General features: G+C 32.0%; 2 protein-coding genes and 1 long non-coding RNA gene across 3 annotated transcripts; all 3 read right to left on the bottom strand.

The window, feature by feature from the left end:
• Positions 1-86: 86 nt before the first annotated feature.
• On the bottom strand, positions 87-2,128 carry LOC139497144 (uncharacterized). The gene is made up of 3 exons (XR_011657690.1): positions 2,049-2,128; positions 825-953; positions 87-221 (listed from the first exon to the last, which is right to left on the bottom strand). It is a non-coding gene; the product is annotated as an uncharacterized lncRNA (long non-coding RNA).
• Positions 2,129-7,023: 4,895 nt separating this feature from the next.
• Positions 7,024-11,650, bottom strand: LOC139498666 (cytochrome P450 2U1-like). The gene is made up of 5 exons (XM_071287168.1): positions 11,504-11,650; positions 10,100-10,236; positions 9,489-9,585; positions 8,660-8,863; positions 7,024-7,484 (listed from the first exon to the last, which is right to left on the bottom strand). Exons 2-5 carry the CDS (start codon positions 10,157-10,159, stop codon positions 7,303-7,305), a joined length of 543 nt encoding a protein of 180 aa, XP_071143269.1. The 5' UTR covers positions 10,160-10,236; positions 11,504-11,650; the 3' UTR covers positions 7,024-7,302.
• LOC139497648 (cytochrome P450 2H2-like) lies at positions 11,457-23,733 on the bottom strand. Its single transcript, XM_071285877.1, has 4 exons — positions 23,177-23,733; positions 17,065-17,290; positions 13,013-13,133; positions 11,457-11,654 (listed from the first exon to the last, which is right to left on the bottom strand). Exons 1-4 carry the CDS (start codon positions 23,559-23,561, stop codon positions 11,457-11,459), a joined length of 930 nt encoding a protein of 309 aa, XP_071141978.1. The 5' UTR covers positions 23,562-23,733.
• Between the last annotated feature and the right edge of the window lie 923 nt (positions 23,734-24,656).

The following is a 24,656-nucleotide window of genomic DNA, read 5'->3' as shown; positions in this document are numbered from 1 at the left end:
TTAGTTTATGTGTTAGCCGTCTTTCGTTTGATACTTTATGATAGTATAACATTTCTGTACATTATAGTACGAACAAAACAACTACAAACAATGATAAGCCTTTTATTGGTATCTGCATTATAAGGTTGGTGCACAGACACACACATTATCATAACAATGGCGGCGATTCTGTGGACAGTTCCATGGACTATGTTGTAGACATGTGTCTTTATTCCTGCAAACTAAAGCATAAAACAATAGTTTATCTTTCGAGTAGTTAACCAATCGAAATAATAGAAAAGAGCAAATTAGGTGTTAAATTTGTTTGTTTTGTTTTTTGTTTGTTTGATTGTTTTTTTTTAATTAAAAGAAAAATGAAAAAAAAATGTAAAAGATTAAAAACAAGACCCATTCCCGCGTCTTTGTATGCATTTTATTGAGGTAACATGTATATTGATTTATAACTAATCATTTCATTCCATTGAAACCTTGGCAACTTTGAGAAAAAGCTATCCCTGTACAATGAATGTGTTTAAAATATCTTATTATAAGCCAATTTACAGTTGCTGCTACAAAAATCAAAATGCTTACACGCTCGTCTCATCTTTCTCAATCTGCTTGTACCAAATAGAAACTCAATTGTACAATATAAGCCAATGAAATTTAAAAATTTGGAATTATTGGCAAACAGGAATTACCTGCACGACAGATGTAAGAAAAAATGCCGAACGGCTTCAACTCATCATTATCATGATTATATAGCTGCTTTTTATTGTAAATTTTGTACAGTATGTAATACATATTTCTTAACAAATTAAATTATAAAACATATAACAAAAAAGTACCAGCAGGTCCAATCTCAGCACAAGTGCAAAAATTATCAATGCACGATAATTTGAAGTTTAACTCAGGACACTTAGTATGCAGGCAGTCCTTACTCGTTCCATTAGGACACGATTCACTGGAGACGACCACTGAAAACAATATATGAAATAATGAACGCTCAATACATAAGACTAGCATCTCTTACTAAGTTATACCTTTTAATGTACAAGCATATATTAATTTGTAAAATATGAAAGCTTGATATCAAGAAGACTTTCTTTAAATAGAGTGTTTCCTGTCTTACTGAGGAAACTTCTGCCTCCCAAACATGTCAAAGGAAAGAAGCTGACTTTGGTTTTTTTATACATACATTAGCATATTGCCATTGATTGATGTACATAAAAATAAAAAAAGATATTATCGTAGATGAACTTGAGACAAATATATTTTTAAACAATTAATGGACAACACATTTAGGCAGATTTCTTTATCTTGTTAGTTGCTACAAAGTTAACGTAATGTCTGTGTGTTTTCTGCATATAGTTTTAGAATATATTTCAATCATTAATGTTACAGTAAATAGTTATCAAAGGTATCAGGCATATTATTTTGATACGCCAGACTCATCAGTGACGCTCAGATGAAAACAGTGATAAAGCAAAACAAATATAAAGTTGTAGAGCATTGAGGACCCAAAATTAAAAAAAAGTTGTGCCAAATACGGCTAATGTATGCCTGGGGTAAAATCCTTAGTATTTGTATTAATTTTGCAAACAGTAATTTATTAAAAAAAAACCAACAACATATAATTGATATCATCTTAACACCGTTCCTCTACAGCACTGTTCTTCTAATTTTAGGCACAAGTTTGTGGTCATCTCGATAGCTATTATGTACACAACGTTTACACATGGAATTCTCTAATGTTTTTATGTTTTTGTTTTGTTTTGAACTACAGATAATAGATAATAGTCATCCATATTAAAAAGATACAAATCTACATAGTATTTTTTTTATAACACTGGATATCTGACAAACTACATGGATGGTACAATAAAGGTAGCTCGAAATTAATTTTTGAAACAAACCATATTTGATTAGTAACTAGTATTTAAAGATAATATCTTATTCCATTGCATGTTTTGGCCGACGTATAAGTTTGCTGAAAATATTGCGGAAAGAAAATGCTATATGTTACATTCTGACAAATTTTCATCGTAAGTTATATCAAGTTACGAACATACCTAAACAACACAGAGCAAAGACAAATACTGAAATTCTCATCTTCCTGTGTGGATTTCGATTCTGTAAATGCCTTATCTCATAGAAATATACACGCTTGTAGCATATTTCAACATGGTCTTGACATTACTTTAATTCTTGAACTTCATAAGTTAATAATATTTCATATTCAAATGTTAAACGACATTTGAATTGAGAAATAGGCTATTTTCTCGCGTAAAAATGTTAACGTTAGTTGCTTTGTTTCATTCATGTATTTCCTAAATTAAAAATGAATTATCCATTAATGAAACCTATGCATTGTAAAGCAATGAAATCATTTTTTTGAGACCAGCTAGTAACAGGCTTTTTCGGAAAGAAATTCGCTGTCACTTTGTTTATCCAGGCTATACAATATTTGGTGATCAAATGTTCTCACACAAGCTGGTTAATATATAGTACGCTTTGTTTTTACTAATGAAAAAAAGTACTAACGTTTGTATTGGTTAAATTTGATCTTTGTACGCTTAGCAATAGCTATGTGATAACGGGCAACTTTTAAATGTTTCTTTGCCTGCCCACAATAACATTTTTTTAAAGTCTTTATTAGTCTAAACCTCAAATTAAAATATGTTATTCATGTAAGGCCTTAACGTTTTAAACCTGAATGATTTCATTTGTGATAACATCCAATTATTCTTGCACATATTACAGAGCATTAAATTAGCACACAATTTAAAAATCGTATTCTCTGGTTAAAATGGAATTGTAAGTGTGCCTTATCTCATATGTACCAACATGAATTCATTTATCTTTAGACTGTTTGACAATGTGTTCCAGTCAAATCAATGTAAACAAAAGTATATCCTCGCTTTCACTCGGTGAATGGAGAGAAATTGCAACGAAAGAATAAGTTATAATGATAAAGCATTACGATTGGATTAAAAAATATCTTGTTAAGGATCGTGAATGTAACTTTTTTTTATATATATAGATTAGACCGTTGGGCCCTTTATAGCTTGTTGTTCGGTGTGAGCCAAGGCTCCGTGTTGAATGCCGTACAATGACCTATAATGGTTTACTTTTCTAAATTGTTATTTGGATGGAGAGTTGTTTCATTGGCAATCACACCACATCTTCTTATATATATTATATAATATAACAACTTATTCTATAAAAATGGGATGCATTATAAAACGACGAAACATTTAAATAAACAATGTCTTCTTAAAATGATATATTTCATTATTTTCAAATTTTGTGTTTCCTTAAAAGAACACAACGGTGCTTTTTCCATTAAAGAACATAATCTCCTGCGGACAGTTGAAATCATATCACAATTTATAATTAAAAATGGTGACCATTTACTATGAAATGCTATATTTGAACACAAATCGGTAGTGTGTCAGGTAGTGTAATTCGTTTTTTCTAGAAAAGGTTCAAATTATCTAAGAAATAGTAGAATTGTGTAAATTTAAAATGCCACATCTCTTTGTATTGTAAAAATTGCGAGAAATAGGGAAATAAAAAGTAATACACCTAACCCCTTCCTACCAAAACAAAAGCTTCCTACTCAAAATCTTTTATTGTTTTGATGTGATCTTTATTTTGAATAAGAGAGGCACGAAGACAAAAATACATCTGAAACTCCAATTGCTCTTTGCCGTAAAAAAATGCCTACCTTTCTACCCACCGTCTCTACCTTAGGGTAGGGTTTCGGCAAACCAAGATATTTTAAAGTGTGGCCTTGAGCAAGGCATTATTTGGATCATGAAAGCAATGAATTGTTAAAACATTCGTATTTTTCATTATTTAATGTTGATTTCTTTGTTCATTTTAATTTTCTAATATTATACTTATTTTAGTAAATTTTAAAGACATGTTTATTAAAACAAGTTTTGTCAGACGTATATTTAAAAATTTGTACTAGTAAAGACATTTTAAAACAATGCTAAATTTTCTGTACTCTTTATCTTTAGTCATGTAACATCAGTTTTGAGTTGCATACATTTTGAAAAGGTTTTATTCTCGAAATTTGTTATAAACAACGACACTAGTTTATAATAATATTTTTTACAGAAATGTTGTAATAGGACAAAACGTATGTTTGGATTTGACTAAATTAAATAGTATTTAAGGTAGCACAATACAAAGATTTTTTCACTCCCAATCAGACAACTATAAACTGATGTAATTCATTTCATCCTTCTTTATATTTTATAAATGAGGTACCAAAAGAAAGAAGAAAGATTAATCTTTCAAATTGTGATAAAATATTTTATAGATTCTAGTACAACACAGCTTGACCTCCAAAACCGTGTCTCAGATTTCCAAAAACATCAATAGAACAAATTTTATACCCAATTGAATTTAGTGGTCTCTTATGAATTGATGCTGCAAACTTCATTGAAGATTTATGAGAGGATGAAATACAATAGGAAAAATCTGAGACACAGTTTTGGAGGTCAAACTGTGTTGTGCAAGAATCTATGAAATATTTTCGGATGCTATGAATAACAAAGAAGCTAAATTCATTCAAGTATGAACATCACAATATGACAACTAATTACATAACAATTAATTATGTAATAATTATGTAATAATGAAATTATTACAATTTGAAGGATTAATCCTTCTTCTTTCTTTTGGTACCTCATTTATAATATTTAAAGAAAGATGAATGGAATTACATCAGTTTAAAGATGTCTGATTGGGGATGAAAAATCTTTGTATTGTGCTACCTTAAAAGGTAAATATAATTATCATCTTGTAGAGGAAAATAAAATTGAGAATGGAAATGGGGAATGTGTCAAAGAGACAACAACCCGAGGCAAGATAACCTCTGTGTATCATACTTGTCTGTTAATAAGGCATGTTTGATGAACTAGCGATGTGTTCTGTATTGTCCCTGTTTAAAAAAGATGTCGTTGGGTTGTTTTCTCAATGAAACAAAAAACTTCTGATAACAATAATGTAAAGTAAAGATAGCACAACGAAAATGAAATTCTTCTATTATTCATTTTCGATATTCTGGGTATTGCAGATACTTTCTGAAACTCCTAGACATAGTATTTCTTGTTAATTTGTTATGCTTCCTTGCAAACTTAATAAGAAAACTCATGTGTACTTTGTTTCAAATGTTAGAGTAACTGGACATTTACTCTACTTTCCACTATATAGATGATGTTCTTTCACTAAATTATTAAAATTTGGTGACTATCTTGAACGCATCTATCCAATCGAACTAGAGATAACGAATATAACAGAAACAGTTAAGTCGGCCTCATATCTTGACTAACATCTAGAAAATTAATAATGAGGGGCGGTTGAAAACAAATCTTTACAACAAAAGAGATGAATTAAGCTTTCCAATTGTGAATTTTCCATTTCTAAGTAGCAACATTCCAGCAGCACCTGCATACGGGGTATATATCTCCCAATTGAAACGATATTTCCGTGCTTGCATTTTCTATCATGATTTTCTTGATAGAGGGTTGCTGCTTACAAGGAAGCTATTTAACCAAGAGTTTCAAATGGTGAAGTTAAAATCATCCCTTCGTAAATTTTACGGACGCCATCACGAGTTGGTTGACCGTTATTGAATAACCATTTGACAAATGATATCGGGTATGTTCCTTACGTCGTAACCAACATCCTTTTCCCGTACATGTAACCTACCGAATTAGACTATTTACCGGATTTGTAATAATATGAGCAACACGACGGGTGCCACATGTGGAGCAGGATCTGTTTATCCTTCCGGAGCACCTGAGATACCCTCAGTTTTTGGTTGGGTTCATGTTGTTATTCTTTAATTTTCTATGTTGTGTCATGTGTACTATTGTTTGTCTGTTTGTCTTTTTCATTGTTAGCCATGGCGTTGTCAGTTGATTTTCGATTTATGAGTTTGACCGTAACCAAAAAACAAAGCAAAAATACTTAAAGATATAATGAAATACTTGGCACAACTCAGGCATCAGAATTTCAGAAGGGTAAGAAATTCCAGTTCAGAGGTCAGACCCTATACTTTTCATGTATAGCATAATTCACAAAAATATATATTTATGATATACTGCAACAAACGACAACCACTAAATTACATAATTAATCAGAATGTGACAGGGTTTAAAATGTTTTAATGCGTGCAGAATTCTGTGCTTTTTATGTGTTATTATTTCCATGAATTGACCTTTTTCCCCCGCTTTGCCACATAGATTAACTTATCTTACTCTTTTTATTTTATTTTAATAGTTCTAAAGGAATTATGTAATGAAGGAAAGTATTAAGTCCTTACAATGTTTGCTTCCCATCCCTTGCAAACAAGAAATCCCATTCAATACTTAACACACTTTCACTTTTGCATTGTAAGTTTGAACCCCAAAGCTCAGTTATCACATACTTATGATAAAAAGAGGATGAATATTTGTTTGTCAAAGAAAAGAATCTTTCATTATATTTTATCAATGTATGCCATATAAATTTCATCTTATTACGTCATTTCAATTTTACTCTGGTGGGGTTTCCTCGAATATAAACAAGTAAGTTGTTTGATGAGATATTTGCTAACCATAAACATTGGATCTTTCGATTTCTGCAGTAAAGATTCCATGAAAGTTTCATGGAAGTCCATGCATTGGTTAGGAACGAAATATACAGAACTGATGAAAAACCCCTCCTTCATCAAATGCTTCCTACATGAGGGTGTTTTCACTTTTAAATAGTTGTTTAAAGCATATAAAACAAATGATGGTATATTCATGAATTAAACGTTTCGTCATGTATTAAAATAGTGACATCCGTCCCCTCTTGTATCCTCACTGTTGTGAAAAGTAAAGTGATTTGATATGTTTGTGTTACTACTTTGAACTCCTTGTACATGTTTAATTATCAAATAATGTTTTTTATGATGATTTCTCTTGCTGTGTTTGATACAACCGTAACCTTATTTGGTTTTTTTTTCTAATGGTATCCCAATTTCTGCATTGTGTATGACATTAAGCTGTTTGAATAATGGTATATGGATAATGAATAATGTATTGATAATTAATCATGAAAATCAAATCTTATTGCTACATCAAATTAAAAGAAAACAGTCTCATAAATTTCAGTTTACTGTGTTGGTATTTAAAAAACAGTCGCATAAAACATTCGGTTTACTGTCTTGGTAACAAAAAAAACCAGTCGTATAATACATTCAGTTAACTGTCTTGGTAAAAACAGTCTTATAATACATTCAGTTTTCTGTCGTGGTAAAAACAGTCATATAATAGATTCAGCTTATCTTGGTAGAAAACACATTTTAAAGTTCTTTGGTTGCTGTGTTATTCCAGTCATGATCCCATCTACTGGTAACTCATCATTCTCTTCAGCTTTAGACAGATCAAATCGTTGTAATATGGACACAAATATCAAGAAAAGTTCGGATTCAGCTAATTGCTGTCCTAAACAAATTCGAGGACCTGCAATAGTAAATATATAAATATTACTTTCTATCCGCAAATATAGGAATTATTTTGATCTAAATCATCAAATTATATTTGACACAGACAGAACAACAGACTTCAGAGTGAAAATACCTAAATATACCTTACGGAAGTTGTTAATCACATGTAGATATTATTAAACACGCTTAAAGTTTTGTGAAAAGTATATACAAAGTTAATATCCTTTTTAAATAATGAGGTAGTAATATTATACTTTGATACATTTGTAGCTAATCCTAATCTAAACCTAAAGACATATTATTTTTTTTATTTATGCACAATGATGACTTACTGAATACACAGATTCAATTATCTAATAAGCAACACGAATTGTGCCACTAGTAGAACAGGATCAATTCAGGAGCCTCCTTGTGGTGTTTTTGACTATGTTGCCACTCCATAGGGACTATTTACTTACCAGACAAAATATTTCAGAATAATTTGATTACTAGTATTTGAAAATATAATTCTCAATTAATGATTATGTGTTTGGCAAACTAAATGTGAATATGTGATTATTTGAAAACCCTCATAATGGGCTACATTTAGGAGTACATGGTTATTGCTATATCTTTAGTCTTATGTTTACAGTTGTATTGACTGTTGTTTGCTGTTATGCCATTTTCGGGGTACTAAGTTGTCATTTGTCAATTAATGCTTATAATTGCACAGTTTTTACGTGTATACAAGATACAAGTTTTATAATTGGCTAAAGTAAACACCTTTTTTGTGCAGGTCAGAGTCATCAATAGCACTTAAATCAAAACAATTGCAAGGCCAATTCAATTTCAGCCGCATTCATTGAGTGTGTAGGGAATGTAAAATCCTTTGTAAGCTTGCTTGTAAGCTGAACTGTTAAGTCATTATTAGGTCAGGTAGACAACCCTCTTTTAAGACAACACTAGTCTGATAGACAACCAATCTATATGTATCTACCAAGGAGAGTAGTATAACTTACCTAATAATTAATTCACGGTAGAGCTAACAAGCACGCTAACCAAGGATTCTACCCTTCTCTACACACTTAATGCAATCGGCTGTAACGATTTGACAAGTACTGGTAAATAAGAAACAATTATAAAAAAATGTACGACATTGGCTATTTGTTGCACATAACAATACTGCTTTATGTTATACGTATGCGAACTTACCCATTGAAAAGGCAGAAAAACCTTCTTTTTTAACAAATTTGTCATTATTTAAAAATCGTTCTGGTCTGAATACATCCGGCTCCTCCCATAAAGATGGATCATGATGTACTGACATCAAGCTAGGAAATATTATAGCATTCTTTGGAATTGTCATTCCATCTATTTCAATGTCTTCAACTGCAAGATGTGGTACGGCTAGAGGTGCTGGAATTATAAAAACATTATTCTATACTTAATACGACATAAAAGGAGATTAACATCAATGAGATAGCGACCCGAAGTTAAAAAAAATAAATGTATGAATATTTGTGAATTTTTATTGAATAATTGCGTTCTGTATAGACATTATATCATTCCTAACTTTCATCATTGACTTTTAATATTCGACGCCAATATTTATGCAAACGCATAGTGCTACTGCATTGATATGTTACCACGAAGTGTTCAACTACAAAACAAAATCATCTTTTCTTCTAGTGACTTTCCCAAGATAAACACATATTTAACAACATATTAGTGGAGTTTCAATTTACAACTGCTTTTCTAATTGTCAATCATATGTTTATATAGCAAGTAGCAATTCAACTTTTGCTGACATTCAAATTATTCTGTTTCAAATGAAATATCAAAATCAACAAAAGATGTCAAACTAATAAAATTTTATACTCAGCACAACAACAGATCAAAAACTTGAAAGTATATACTTTATTCTCTAAAACTAATTAATAAAGGTACAGAAAAAGAAACAAAATAAACGAATATAAGTAGATTCTTTAACATTTCAATTCTGTAACATGGAGTTCAGTTGTTTACTAGTATCTGTAAATACCTATAGTTGCTATTCTCTGTACTTCTTTTAAGGTGGCCATAACATAAGGTAAATTATCTTTGTCTTTGCCCACTGGGTCTCTATCTTCACCAACTACCTGAATTTAAAAAAATAAAACAACTTGATAACTTTGAAAAATTTCATACAGGCAGGTTGTGTCTCGCTCCAATATCAATCAGCTATCGATATTATAGAAATTAATAATAAATATAAATCAAAATAAGCAATTACCTGATAATGTACATTGATGGTAAAACAAAATCACAATTTAAAAAAGCAAAACTAAAAGTAAAACACAACACAACACAACCAAAAACGCGATATATATGTCATGCAGATGATTGAGCAGTTCTGATGCATCGTATTTATCGAGTTGCACGTATTACATTTTGATGGTAAGACAAAATACGAGATATTGATTTAAATAATTCGTGACCTAGAGTAGACGTTCATAAAAGAGGAGAAACTTCTTAGTGCCATTCTCAATATATTTGTATTGGTGTAATACGGATGTTTATACCTTAGTCCTGGTATCTTACAAAGCCATTTTCGACCAAAAAAAATGTAATAACTCCTTTTTTATATTGTATTAAAGTTTAAGCATACAATACCTCCAAAATTTGATCCCTGCATTTTTTCTGTACATCCGGGTATTTTATCATATAAAGCATGGTCCATTGTAATGACACAGATGTTGTATCAGTGCCAGCAATATACAGATCAGCTATAGTGAGAAACAGGTGGTTCTCTGAAATAAAACAAAGTTGAATAGTGCAACACATTCTTTTGATTTAAAGGTGCTTTAAAAATTAGGCATTGTTAATAAAAACCGATAAACACAGTTATCTAAGCAATAGATATACAATTATCTCAATTCGAATGCAATATTTTAAAAAAATTCTATAGTTGTTAATATTACCATATGAGCAGGAGGTTTTGCTAGCCATTCAACCACGAACAACCCATCATTTGTTTCTTTAAATGTCCTGTACCAAATCAGGGGTGTGGCAGTTGTTATCAAGTATTTTCTTTCTATATATTTTGGCGTTTGTTTCACTTCAGTGTTTCTGTTGTTCCGTTATATTCCTCTTATAGTTGATGTTTTCCTTGATTTAGTAGTAACACGGATTTATTTTCTCTCAATCGATTTATGACACGTTTGAACACGGTATACCTTTATTTAATTAGTATTGGGAATTGAAAAAAACGCAATATATGAAAAAAAAATCACAGAACTGTAACATCGTCATAGGCATCCAAACAATGTTACATCATAGCTATAGACTCCCTATTTCAAGCATGAACACTAGCTGTATTTGTACTCTTTGTCCGCTTCTGAATAGATTGAATATTATAAAAAAAAGTTCTATGCACAAAATGTGACGTATTTGTTTATTTAAAAAAAAATTACATACAAAAAATCAAAATCGGAATTCAAACTCATTGTGATTTCTTTTAGTCACGGACCAATAGAACGTAAAATCTTACCCTTCAAAATATTGTCAATGTATAATGTTTATTTTTCCAGAGACTAAGTCGCAATACATATATCTAATGAAACTTGAATAGGAATCTACTATCGTAGCAAATAGAGATGCACAAATACGCTGAAATGGACCTAAAAAGAATAGCCAAATACGTTTACGTTTAACTTTGCATGAGGTTCTTCTTATTTTCTACGTTTATCGAAAAAAGATTTGCGAAAAAAATGTGATAAGCAATTTCAGTAACAAACCATTGATAATTGAGTTGTTACTACATACAGAGACTAACAGTCTATGGATAGCGGTATCGGCTTAGAAATATAAAATTAATGAAACCTTCATAGATTTTGAGTGATTTAATTCGGGATGTGTAAAAATAAAATGTTTTAAAAAACAAATACGGCTCACATCTACAAGGACTTAGAAATTATATTGTACCAGTCACGATAGGTTACGTCACATAAACTTATAGGCAAAAAACCTGTTATTGTATCTGGATGTGTTTGGATATGGACATAAATACTAGCTTACCTGATATTTTGCTGTTAGACTTTCCTTCCTGTTGAAGGTAAAGATCCAAAAAGTGTCGAACATTGTTTGGATCAAACGATCGTCTTTCGTCGTCTATTCTAGAACGAATGTAATCTTGAACTTCTTTGCGATTCTTTATGAGCGTGGGAATCTGTGGAAAATGACAAAACAGGGTATAAATATATGTGAATTAAACTGATATAGTTATCGACCAAAAGATAAACAACAGTATACAAAACACATCAAAACACAACACACAAAACTGAAGACTGATCAATATGAACCCTCGCCAAAACATGTGAGGGGTCTCTGCTTAATAATGTAGTAATAACTTCTAGATAGTTCTATCAATATAAAACGTGTGTTGACATTAAAAGATACAACTAGAAAATGAAAAAAAAAATAGAAACGGATTTTCGGTGTATCACTATTTACAGAAACGATTTTATTAAAAAAAAAAGGTATTTGTTTGATAGCTGTTGTGGCAACCACTAACAACAACTTGATATATTTCAAGGTAGTAGGGTAGATTATGAATCAATAAAACGTGATTTTGTTTTTCTGTAAATGTTTTTCAATTTTCTTGATTGACTTTATTCAAGAAATAACAGTGAAAATAATCTATGCTCCAAGGCAGATGATTCTTTACCACATACGGACCTATGAAAATATATAAAAAAGGGTCTAAACAAATGGGCAGACCAATTGAAGCTCAACCTTGTATGACACGGATGTATTAGTTACCCTGCTTTATTTTATTAATAAAATCACGAAATAAATCAGCTTAAAACCATGTCAACCAAAGGCATCATATATGCTTAAAAATGACTGCTGATTTGACTAATGTTTCCAACCGGCTAGCTTTTCACCCAAAAGCATGGATACAGTGATGTTATTTTAGTACCATAAGTATAACTTTATTAGACATACTAAGAATAAAACTATGCATCTACTGCATTTTTTGGTTTATCTGAATACGGACTAGTAGCAGCAAAAAGTTGAGAAGGCCAAAGGAACCTGCAATTGTTAAGACCAATTTATAAAATCTGGTTTGCATTATGGGAACGGCACCTGTTCTTGGAAGCTATTATACGTCCAGAAGACATTTTGAAGGAAGATGAAAATCAAAATGACGCCTAATAAAGGTGCGTCTCAACCGTTTTTCTAGATATATTCATTAGTCACGCTCCATTTCACAGTATGAAGTGTCAAAGACATAAGTTAGAACTTGTGTTTTTCTATATATACCACCCGCATTCATTAGGAATGCTGCATTCCAAAACCCGGAGAACCATAACATACGTTAGTACTTAATACATATATGATGAAACGGGATATATATATAACTGCATAGCGTAATTAACGAAGACGAAAGTTGGATTTCCCATAAGGTCCATAGCACGTGGTCCACACACCAACATCTTATAATCACATTACCTTAAGTAGTGTAGACATACTCTGTCGGTAACAATAATATACCCTACAAGTTATGCTCAAATGTTGTCTTACCTTGCTAAATGGATTTAGATAAAAAGGTAAAGGTATCATATTTTCCGCTGCTGCATTATTTTTAAATAGATAATCTATATTTCCAAGTAGACGGTTAAAAACTGGATCGTTAAAATCAAATCTGCAACGAAAAAGAATGCATACATATAATAAGTAATTATGTAGCTGAGTTATATTTTTATAATGTAAACACGCATTTGATACCAAACCTTTCTGAATTAAATGATGTTTAGAGTTCCTGCATATCCAGTACAGATTTCAATATGATAAGCAAAATTGTGTACAATTACGAATCGGGGATGCACCTCCCTTCTTATTTTTTTTAGAATGCCACTCAAGATGTTCGATGAAGTTGAGTTGGTTAATAATCAAAAAGACCGATACTCTATTTAGAGGAGCCCTAAATGTGGTATGGTCGTGGTAAGAGCGTGCTATAATCGCAGAACAAGCATTGTAAGATCGTGTAGCAATCGGATAAATCGTGGTATTGTCGTAGTGAGAACGTGATGAGTGTAGTGACATCGTGATAACCGTAGTGAGTTCGCAGAATAAGCGTGATGAGAACGTGGTATAATCATAGCAGGATCGTTGTAGAAGCGTAATGATGCGTAGTAGCAACGTGATTGAAACAAAAGTTTACATTTTCATGCTGCTCATACTGCGAGGTCACCACAATTTGTATTTATTTAAATCGCGATGAGCGTGGTGCGATCGAAGTCTAGTGTGATTGGGGCTTAAGAAGAGCCCTGTCGCCAGAACGTGGTATGATCTTAGTATGATCTTATTAAAGCGTAAAGAGGACGTAGTACTGATTAGTAACTTAGCATCGCAAAAAAACAAAACTTTACATTCTCATGTCACTCATGCATACCTCACTAAGATCTGAATTTATTTTATATCGCAGTGAGTGTAGTGCGATCGTGATCTAATACGGGGGCTTACAAATCAATCCAATTATGTGTGTATTCGATATCACCGGATAAAACTTTTGAAAAATTGCTTGAGGGATGTATAAGTACCAAGCCACGTTCAACTAGTTTACTTTAGTCAAAATTTATTATTATATTTTAACGGCCGTTTGTTTTAAACATCGCAGACTCTAATGTAACTACACTACCGTTGTCAAATCTGAAATATTTACAAATTTAGACCGTTCAGTGCTGTTTATTTGGAAGTCTTATTGACGCAATCTTTCTTGTAACATCATAATTGTCGAAACCGTTAAAGCTTTATACTTGTGCTAGTTCATATCGCACATTATTATTTTTTATTTAAAGCATATATTTGAACTCTCTGATGTAATCAGTCATATAACCTATGTCGTGTTTAACAAATTTTTAGAATTGTGCAAGCGTCTTACCTGATGTTCGGTTTGACTTTTTTATTGTATAAATTTCAAGATTGTTACAGCTTAATCTAAGTAGACTGATAATTGATTCATTCAACATCACAATCATATACACCGATGGAGGATATCTGTTATCCGAAATATTTATAAATAATTACATTTATAGTTCCTTTTTATGTTATTGGTGTTGTTATGTACACTTTTTAGGCGTTTATATAATTTATTTTATTGTGTACATGTATCGTTACTTGTAACGATCCAGTGCCCACGTGGGAAAAATCGTTGACTATTATTCAGACGTTTTAGCGGCAATAAGTGAAATTAGGCATTAAGCTTAAATCCTAGGCAATAAGCTAATGCCTAGGCAGTATGTCTAATGCCTAAATGATGTTAGACATTAGTCTTAAATCCTAGGATTTAAGCTTAAATCCTGAAAAATGTGTGCAGGCATTAAGCTTAATGCCTAACATATAAATGCGAGTAAATAAAAGATATTTATTCATTTAAATAAAAATATTTTGTTAAATAATAACATTATGAGAACTAGGTTAATCGAAATTGTTCAAAGAATTGTCCTATAAGATTACGTTCTTAGGACAGAAATTATGATAATGTAAGGACCGACTTACGACATGTCTCAGCATGCACATCGAAGCTATCTGAGCTTTATCTTTGAGGATTATCTTAGCTAGGATGTTTTAACCACTGTCCGGAATATTGGCGTAAAAAAATATCAAATGAAAAAATTTAAATATCAAATTTAACCAACAACTTTAATTAAAAAAAACCGATTCAATATTAGAAAATACTTTTTTTTTAAATTTAAAGGTAATAAATAATTTTGATATTATAATTGTACATTTAAACTCATTGAAACAAAAAATGTAAGTAAAAAAATATAAATACGTTTTATATTAGAATTGTATTGTAAAAAATTAGAATTAAATATATAACGTACATCTTTCATATGAATCCTGAGTACTTCAAATATTTTGTTCTATTACTTATCATAAAAGTATGATTTTTCCGATGCAAAATTTCAGGGCCCAGTTTCATCCTATATTCCACGTCAGTTTTAATCTAGCGGCGTAATGCAGTACATGATATATAAGGCATGAAGATGTTATATATCATGTACAGCAGTACGCCGCTAGATTAAAACTGACGTGGAAAGGTAACACACGGCCAGCAAAAGCTCTTTTTTTGAGAGCCCAGGTGGTCGTGTGGTCTAGCGGGACGGCTGCAGTGCAGGCGATTTGGTGTCACGATATCACAGTAGCATGGGTTCGAATCCCGGCGAGGGAAGAACCAAAAATTTGCGAAAGCAAATTTACAGATCTAACATTGTTGGGTTGATGTTTAGACGAGTTGTATATACATTATGTACACAGCCATGTATCACCATCATTGATGGCGATCCGATGGATACATCTGTTGTAGAGTTGTCACTGACTCAGACGTACTTATATATATATATATATATATATATATATATATATATATATATATATATATATATAAGTGCCTATAAACAGCAGCACATGACATACAAATCTATGGGAGTGTGGATTAATCAGTACAGAGATTAATTCAATTACACAAATAAAATTATAGATTGCCTAACAATGTAATTTTAACACACTATTTAGTATGTAAATATAAGAATGTTTAAAATATTTACAAAATGATGAAAATAAACGCAATATTTCGCTAGACCAACTAGCTTTATCAAGCGTGCATCTATCCAGGTGAAATCGGATGTAGATGATAAGAAACTTTTGCAGCTCAACCTGGCCCGAGACCACAATTAATTCCTCTATTAGTTCTTTATAACGTTTTGTCTCATAAAAAAAAATTGAACTGTTCTTTTTGGCAGATCTTTTGTGTGTGTAATGTACAGTACAAGTCCAAAAATATGTCCAAGTTTCAGAAACATTGCATGTTTACAACTTACAAATTTAGCCAATACACATCCATACCCCTATGGACAAGTCAAGAGATGTTCCGAAAACTGTAAAGATCACCTTTTTGCACCTGACCTAATCACTCTTTCCATATCAAAATCAGTTAAAATAAAACATCTAAAAAATTATTTCACCTCTCTTCTTTCATTTCCACCTTATAAAAGCTAAGAAATGTTTGAGAAAAGGAAAGAAAAAAATTTAAGAAGCAATACACTTAAATTAAAGGGAACTATATTCGTGGGGTCATTAATTGTGGTCTTGGGCCACCTCTATGTTGCACTTGCTGCCATTGTTAGGCATTCTCTATTAATATATATATGTAACAAGTCTAAAAGGGTACAACATCACCAAAAACACAATAAAACAAACAATATGCTAGATATTTCGGATAACAGATGTCCTTCCTCGGTAATAGCACTATGACAAATGAATCATGTCAATTCAAATTAAGACTCTATCAAAATCTTGAAATTTATACATTTTAAGCGAACGCTGGAACAATTTTAAAATTTCCAAACACGGCGCAAAGACTACAAAGATATGCCAAAATGAAAATAGTTATTATCCATCGTCCCGTAAGATTTATCGTTGACTATTTATTCAGTCATTTTGTATATATTTTATGTTGATACATGATCTTAAATTTGGTCAGAAGACATCAAATGATTACTAAAATAGCTCAGATTTTTAATAACTGAACCTGCAAATAAATAACCGAATCACATTTTATTTATGCGTACCTTGATCCAAAAGTTATACTCGATATTATATTCGACGTTGCCTTTGAAAATGCTTTACTGACATCAAAAGGCTTTTTATTTTGCCTTGAAAACAGTTCCACTAGAAATCGTGCTTCTTCCTGTATTTTCTCTTCTAATGATTTTTTACCAACACCAAAGTCTTTGAGTGCGACCATAGTAAATCTTCGTAGGTCCACCCACTCCTTTCCATTACTCAGAACAACTCCTATTAAACATTGAAATAAAAAAAACCTAGTAGGTTTAATGATTATTAATAATAGGAATTTAAGTTTTTTTTTATTCTCTCAAGGTCTTAAGCCAGTGTATATTCAATTCTTTATTTTACACTCGGTATAAAGAACTTAAGCTCTGAAGTATAATATAAATGTTGCATTAAAAGTGAGTTCTTCAGTCTTGTGAATTTCCAATTACATCCCATCTCCTTTGTTCTAACAGGGGTGATCTGAGCCGGATCATCCCTACCAGATCACCCCAGTTTGAGTTTCTTTGTTATGCATGCTTTCCTTTGTTCTGTAACTTTTGGCGGGAATGTCAAATCCACTATAAAACGTATAATTAATTATACAGAAAAGACTATATAGTAAATTGACGTAGAACAAAATCCAGTGTTTATGCTGGGATTCGAACTCAAGACCTTTAGCATATGAAGCCACGACACATACCACTACACCAAGACGACTGGATACGAATTAACAGTAATTAAACATACTTAAATTTTTAAATTTGTCGGGTAACTTATGACAATAAGCATTTGACGTCTTGAGCCGAACAGTTTTATCATTTTTACACAATTTAATCTACTGTGTGATGGTTCATATTCTGGACGCCAGTCTTTGCTCCTTTGTAATAAATCTACATACCAAAAAACAAATATGAAGCTTAGAAATGGAAAAATATTAAATACTAAACTCGTTCAAAGGGTATCTACACGTCTCAATCTTCAGAATCGCTTATCTAAAAATACTACCATAGCTAACGTTTTTAACAATAAAAATCGTGGTTACCCTTCTATCGATAAGTGTCATGCCAAAAAATGACTTACGTGTCCCCGTCTTTCCACCAACAATACAGTAAGGTCCACATTTAATGGTCGCACATTTTCTCTAAATTTTGAAACTGATATTACTTGAAAAACAAACAGTATTATTTATTTACTCACATGAAACAAACCGGGATGCGGTATTCAGTACGTAGGTGAAACTGGGCGATATTTATCTAAACGCACGCAAGAACACCTGTATCGTTTTAAAAGACCCAATAAATTCAAAAGTATCATTTATCAACATCTTAAGAAGCACAGTCATCCTATTAAATATTTAACAGTTCAACCTTTAGAAGTAGTAAATAAGCAGCCTGGTGAATCTCATTCCAAGTTTGTACGATCACGAAAAATAAATGAATTAAATTTGATTAAAAAATTACAGACAGTCTACCCTCTCGGTCTTAATGATAATATCATGGGAATTGGCAATATATCAAGAACCGATTCTGTTAACATTTTGGATATAGTTTCTAAAACTGTTCGTAAAAATCGTTCTCATGGACGCAGAAAAAATCGCAATCAAAGAAAATTTCGGACCAACCATACAAATATTTCGGACCTAATTTCCATTTCAAAAAACAACGGCAGACATTATCTGTTAACCAAGCTTTGTTCTTTACCTATAAATAAATTAAATAAAATTTTAGAGGATTGCAACACAATTTCATATTACAGTCCTAAGTATGAAATTGTCCAAATTATAATGGCATATTGTTATTCTAAACTGTTTCCAAAAATTGATCGCCCTGAAGATCATAAAAAACATTTTATTAAAATAAAGTATGTCAATAAAGGTTTTGATTTTGTAAATATTGCCGGTATTTTTAACGACCATTCTGTTAAAGACCAAATTCCTGGATATTTTGATAATACTGAACTCCCTCTCATTTGTTATATTTACAAGAAATCTTCCCGAAAATATGTGTTTAATTATAGCCAATTGTGTAAAGATGTAAACATCACTGAAAATACACCTATGTCGTGTAATTGCAGTAATTCAGAATACACCTATGGACCAATTTCCCATGTTATAACAGGAGACCTTAACATCGTTCGCGACCGAGAGTTAAAATCATTCCTCAGTAAAGGACCTAAATATCGTCCCCCGTCAGCTATTAACTGGAATGAGTGTCGTAATATCATCAACGACTCACTCCGCGCCTACTGTTTGAAATGGGTAAAACGGGAAAAAGCTGACAAAAAATCTTTGGACTCTTTTATTAATTCAGTAATGAAGATAGTTGATATTCGAATACAACATTTTAAAGAACATTTTACCCTCAACAAAAACTATAAAAACCCTATTTCGCGTATCAAAAATAAACTAACAGAACTAGCCAAGGAATTTGTTTTTGTCCCGGCTGATAAAGCTGCTAATAATATCATTATTGTTTGACGTAAATTTTATATAGAGGTTCTGCAAAAGGAAATCACGAATTCACCAACATTCCAACTGACTTCATTTTCAGAAAACGACATCTGTAACAAACATAAACTTTTAGCTACTTCTTTACAAGCAGAACCAAACACAATGAAAGTCCCAACTATGTACTGGCTTCCGAAGCTGCACAAAAAACCTTACAAATATAGATTTATTTCATCTTCCAGCCATTGTTCAACTACTAAATTGTCTGTTTTACTTACTAGTACACTTGGTACAATAAAAAACCTGATAATAAATTGTTCAAATAAGGCCTTTGAAAATAGTGGAATTAATTACTTTTGGAGTGTCAAAAACTCGTTGGAAGTACTTGATAAATTGCATGCATATATTGGTGATTTTGAATCTGTTCAAAGTTTTGATTTTTCTACCCTATATACCACTTTGCCTCATATTCTTATTAAGAAAAAATTCACATCCCTAATTAACTGGGCATTTAAAAAGTCGGAATGCGAGTTCATATGTTCAAACTCTTTTAGATCATTTTTTAGTAGCAATAAACAAAAGAACTATGTCAATTGGACATGCTTTGATACTATTTATGCACTTGAATTTTTACTTGATAACATTTTTGTTCGCTTTGGAGATTCCGTATATCGTCAAGTTATTGGAATTCCAATGGGGACTAACTGTGCACCACTTATTGCGGACCTGTTTTTGTATTGTTATGAGTTACAATTTATGACTAAAATTAGCAAAGACCCATCAAAACAACATTTGATACAAAAATTTAACAATACTTTTAGATATTTGGATGATATATTGGCTCTAAATAATGACGACTTCAGTATGTATACTAAAGAAATTTATCCTGTAGAACTTACTTTAAATAAAGCTAATGATAACAATGACCACTGCCCTTTCCTCGATCTTGATATCTATATCATAAACGGGAAGCTTAATACAAAAATTTATGATAAAAGAGATGATTTTTCATTTCCTATTGTTAATTATCCATTTTTAGATGGTGACGTTCCCTTGTCACCATCTTATGGTGTTTATATATCTCAACTTGTACGATTCGCTCGTGTATGTAACAATGTATTAGATTTTAGCGAGAGAAATTTATGTATTACTGAAAAATTATTACACCAGGGTTTTCGATATCACAAACTGGTCAAAACATTTACTAAATTTTATCACCGGTATAAGGAAATAATTCGTAAATATAACTCAACATGCAGACATCTTATACGTTCAGGTATTTCACATCCAAAATTTTATGGAAATATTCTTTATAAAGCACAAAAATGTCAGTATTCTCCTCAGAAACTAACAAAACCTTTAAATAGACTTATTAAAAGGGGATATAGTTACGATACTGTTGTCAGGTCATTAAAGATTGCATATTTTGGATTTAACATTGATTCACTGATAGGGTCTTTGCATCGGAACTAAACACATTTATTTCTAAAAAAACAGTTGTTGGCATGACACGGGTTATGTTCTTCTCATATATTTTATGATAGTATGATACTAAACCCCTAACGGGAGGGATTGTACCTGATATTCATATGATGAAGACATAATCTTTCAATCAGTTTAATTGAGGTCTGGAGCTGGCATGTCAGTTAACTGCTAGTAGTCTGTTGTTATTTATGTATTATTGTCATTTTATTTATTTTCTTTTGTTACATCTTTTGACATCAGACTCGGACTTCTCTTGAACTGAATTTTAATGTGCGTATTGTTATTCTTTTACTTTTCTACATTGGCTAGAGGTATAGGGGGAGGGTTGAGATCTCATAAACATGTTTAACCCCGCCGCAATTTTGCGCCTGTCCCAAGTCAGGAGCCTCTGGCCTTTGTTAGTCTTGTATGATTTTAAATTTTAGTTTCTTGTGTATAATTCGGAGTTTAGTATGACGTCCATTATCACTGTACTATTATGCATATTTTAGGGGCCAGCTGAAGGACACCTACGGGTGCGGGAATTCTCGCTACATTGAAGACCCATTGGTTGCCTTCGGCTGTTGTTTGCTCTATGGTCGGGTGGTTGTCGCTTTGACATATTCACCATTTCCTTTCTCAATTTTATTAAAGGAAGCAAGATATTTTTATAAGTGGGGCGAGTTGGCAGACCTTTATTTAGTGGGTTTAAACCTTTTTCGTTAATAAGTGAGTTGTCAGACTGATTGTTCAATTTGATTTTACACTTTTTAAAAGTGGGGCGAGTCGGTTAACAAGAGTGGGGCGATTTTTTATGAAGTGGCGATATAGTATGGGCCGATTGGCAAGTGGGGCGAGTTGACATTGTTTGATATCTACTCGTCGTGTTCGGGGGTCATAAAGGGTATACAACATATAGTAATATTAATATAAAGTATATAATAATGGTTGTGTGGCGTTCTAAATTCGATTTTACGAATTGTAAATGGTTTTTTGTCTAATCTTTAACAGCTGGGATTTAAAATAGTTATCCCACTCGGACTTGGTGTGTCAGTGTAAGATCACCCTCTGGCCTCCGGCCATCGGGTTGATCTTACACTGACACACCGCGTCCTTGAGGGATAACTATTAAAGCATAAGAAATGTGTGCAATTTTAAATGGCATTAAACTAAACGTTTTTAATGTGCTGCGGCTACGTGGGAGCAAGACAATTTGCCTGTCACATTACAATTTTCTAATCATCATATTAAACGAGGTTTCATGTTTTAATCTTTGTTGTAATACTATTCAAAAAAAGATCTTACGTTGATTGTATTTAGAATTGAACTCAAAGTCAATTTTGATATGCTCCATCGAAATAAATCAAGAACAATATACTGTTAATCAAGACTTACATTTTGTATGCCCTTAAAAATCATGAAAAAAGATGTTCACGTACCTTACGAATCTATTATGATATGCTTATAACACTCTTGGAAAATAAAGCAACATAAAAAAAATTGTGCATCAAGACCAAATTGTAATTTACTAGCCTGTATCTTCTCTAATTAAGGTCGATGCTATATGAATTTCTTTAACAACACCTAAAACTGATGTTTTGCTTAGCTTTAACCCTTTTTTTACATACAATCAATAACTTAATATGATAACTGTTTTATCGTTATTTTAAGAGTGTATATCATTGCATTGACGCAATGCTATAGTAGCCTGTAGATAATAGGCCTCCATTTGACCTTGGTTATCCTTGTCATTGGATAGCTGGTTATACATTTTACCAAACTTCTCTTTGTGCGTTTTGTAAAATGTTGATATACAACGGGAGCATACTTATCAATGCACTTTAGCCATGTTTGCAAATAGGTTTGTTGTTCATAACATTGCATAGATTTAAATTTGGTTTATCTTTTGGATTTTTTGGAATTTACGCTAGTGCAGAAAGATATGTCAGTGCGTGTTCTGGTCATAATATAGAGACTTCATAAAAACGGAGAGAATGGAAGGACTTCATAATTATCTTCTTTATATATTTCGGACTATGGCGTGTCGTCCATTTCGCTGAAATGGTATATATATTGTTGTTTAATGGCCATCTGATGCCTTCCTCCGGATACGTGGAAGAGCTGTGGCTGTTTTTAACTCTTTGCTTATGTTTGTCTCCTTAAAAACTTCCACGTTTCCATTCTCTATTCTATTACATTTTATCTATATCAATTCTTACCTGCTTCTTTTGGAAACAGTTTCTTTGCAACAGCTGAATTTGATGGTCGAAATTTTGTCTTGTCAGCATTCAGGACCAACACTTTATGGACCTTGTCGTATCCAAAGACAAGAACCTGAGTAGAGTTTCCAAAGCTGAGGCCCACTAAATCTCCATATTTCTCCCGGAGTTCTAAAAATCGTTCACTTCTGTTCTGAGAACTTTTATTTTGAAAGATAGAAGCTACCAATGTAGGCAAATTACCGACAATTGGCCACGGAGTAGGTCCAGGAATATTAATAGGAGTGCGGGTCACATTGTTCCACAAAATGTAAGCAACGAGAAGTGTAATCAAAAATGTTAAAATAACAAATATATCAACGGATTGTAAAATGTGACCAATCATTGCAAGAATTAACGATTAAATAGTGTAAATTGTAAATTATGATCTACTATAAGAATTCCACTATCCTCAGAATATCGGGTTATATATGTACGAATTATCCTACAAAACTAAGCTGATGAATTTGGTAATACTAAGTTTAAAACTCTGTGTGAAGAACACATCGATGTATATCAACTAAACTTATGATTTCATTAAATGTCTGTTTTACTCGATACTTATACATTTATTAAAAGTCGTTCTACATTTTCAACTTGTATGTTATTGTTGCGTTATATGTATTTATCATGATATCTAGTACGTTCTACATTTTAAACTCTGCCAGTTTATCAGTGTTAACTTAAGGTCCTCGGGCAAAAGAATACAACATCATTGGGTTTTATATATACTATAACGTGCGTACTATAAATGTTGCGACGACTATTTAACCTTAGGCTTACGATATGAATCAATCTATTTAATACCAATGCGTGATGATAACCGTCAGCAAATATTTTTATTGCACCATGATACATGTAACGTAATTAATCCATGTCTTCATAATTTATTTTCTAGCTGCCAGTAACTGCGAGTACTCTCAGATCTGTACATAATGTCTGTTTGTTGTGAGAATGGATAGTACATATGCACGGCAACACTGTGCTTTGTTAGATGTATTTCTATTAGTATCCATCTGAAGACTTAGGCTTTTTTCAAATGATTTTGATAGTTCGTTTTTATGTATATCGTACTGTTTCACCAGGGGGAGCTGAACGCTCATACATGTATAACCTCATAACCTCGACACATTCTGTATTTGCCTGTCAGGAAACTGTAGTTTAATGGATTGTTTACTCATTTTCCTCCTGTTGACGTCAAAATAATTTTAGCCATAGATTTATCTTCATCAAACCCACCCACTCTGCCCTAAATTAGTAGAAGACAATTGCTACGGGAGAAACTGCTGTTTGGTTTATTTTTGTAAGATTTGTCTATGAAAAAGTGAAGGTCAGGATTATTACAGTGCGATCACTTAAAAGGTAGGTTAGTAGTGGTTTTTCTTTTTGCGATTTATGAATGGAATGTGAAAAACTATATCTCGAGTGAAGTTCAACGCGA

This window comes from Mytilus edulis, chromosome 12 (genome assembly GCF_963676685.1).
Source record: "Mytilus edulis chromosome 12, xbMytEdul2.2, whole genome shotgun sequence".
NCBI classification, from domain to species: Eukaryota; Metazoa; Mollusca; class Bivalvia; order Mytilida; family Mytilidae; genus Mytilus; species Mytilus edulis.
This window is presented reverse-complemented; position numbering and strand designations above follow the sequence as displayed.

Coding starts and splice junctions, on each gene's coding strand:
- LOC139498666 (XM_071287168.1), bottom strand. CDS start 10,159: ATGCTTTATATGATAAAATACCCGGATGTACAGAAAAAATGCAGGGAT. Junction 8,864..9,488: donor ACAGAGAATAGCAACTATAG/GTATTTACAGAT, acceptor TTATAATTCCAG/CACCTCTAGCCGTACCACAT. Junction 7,485..8,659: donor TTTTTCTGCCTTTTCAATGG/GTAAGTTCGCAT, acceptor TTACTATTGCAG/GTCCTCGAATTTGTTTAGGA.
- LOC139497648 (XM_071285877.1), bottom strand. CDS start 23,561: ATGATTGGTCACATTTTACAATCCGTTGATATATTTGTTATTTTAACA. Junction 17,291..23,176: donor ACTGTTTCCAAAAGAAGCAG/GTAAGAATTGAT, acceptor AATGTTTAATAG/GAGTTGTTCTGAGTAATGGA. Junction 13,134..17,064: donor AGTATAACTTTTGGATCAAG/GTACGCATAAAT, acceptor TTTTCGTTGCAG/ATTTGATTTTAACGATCCAG.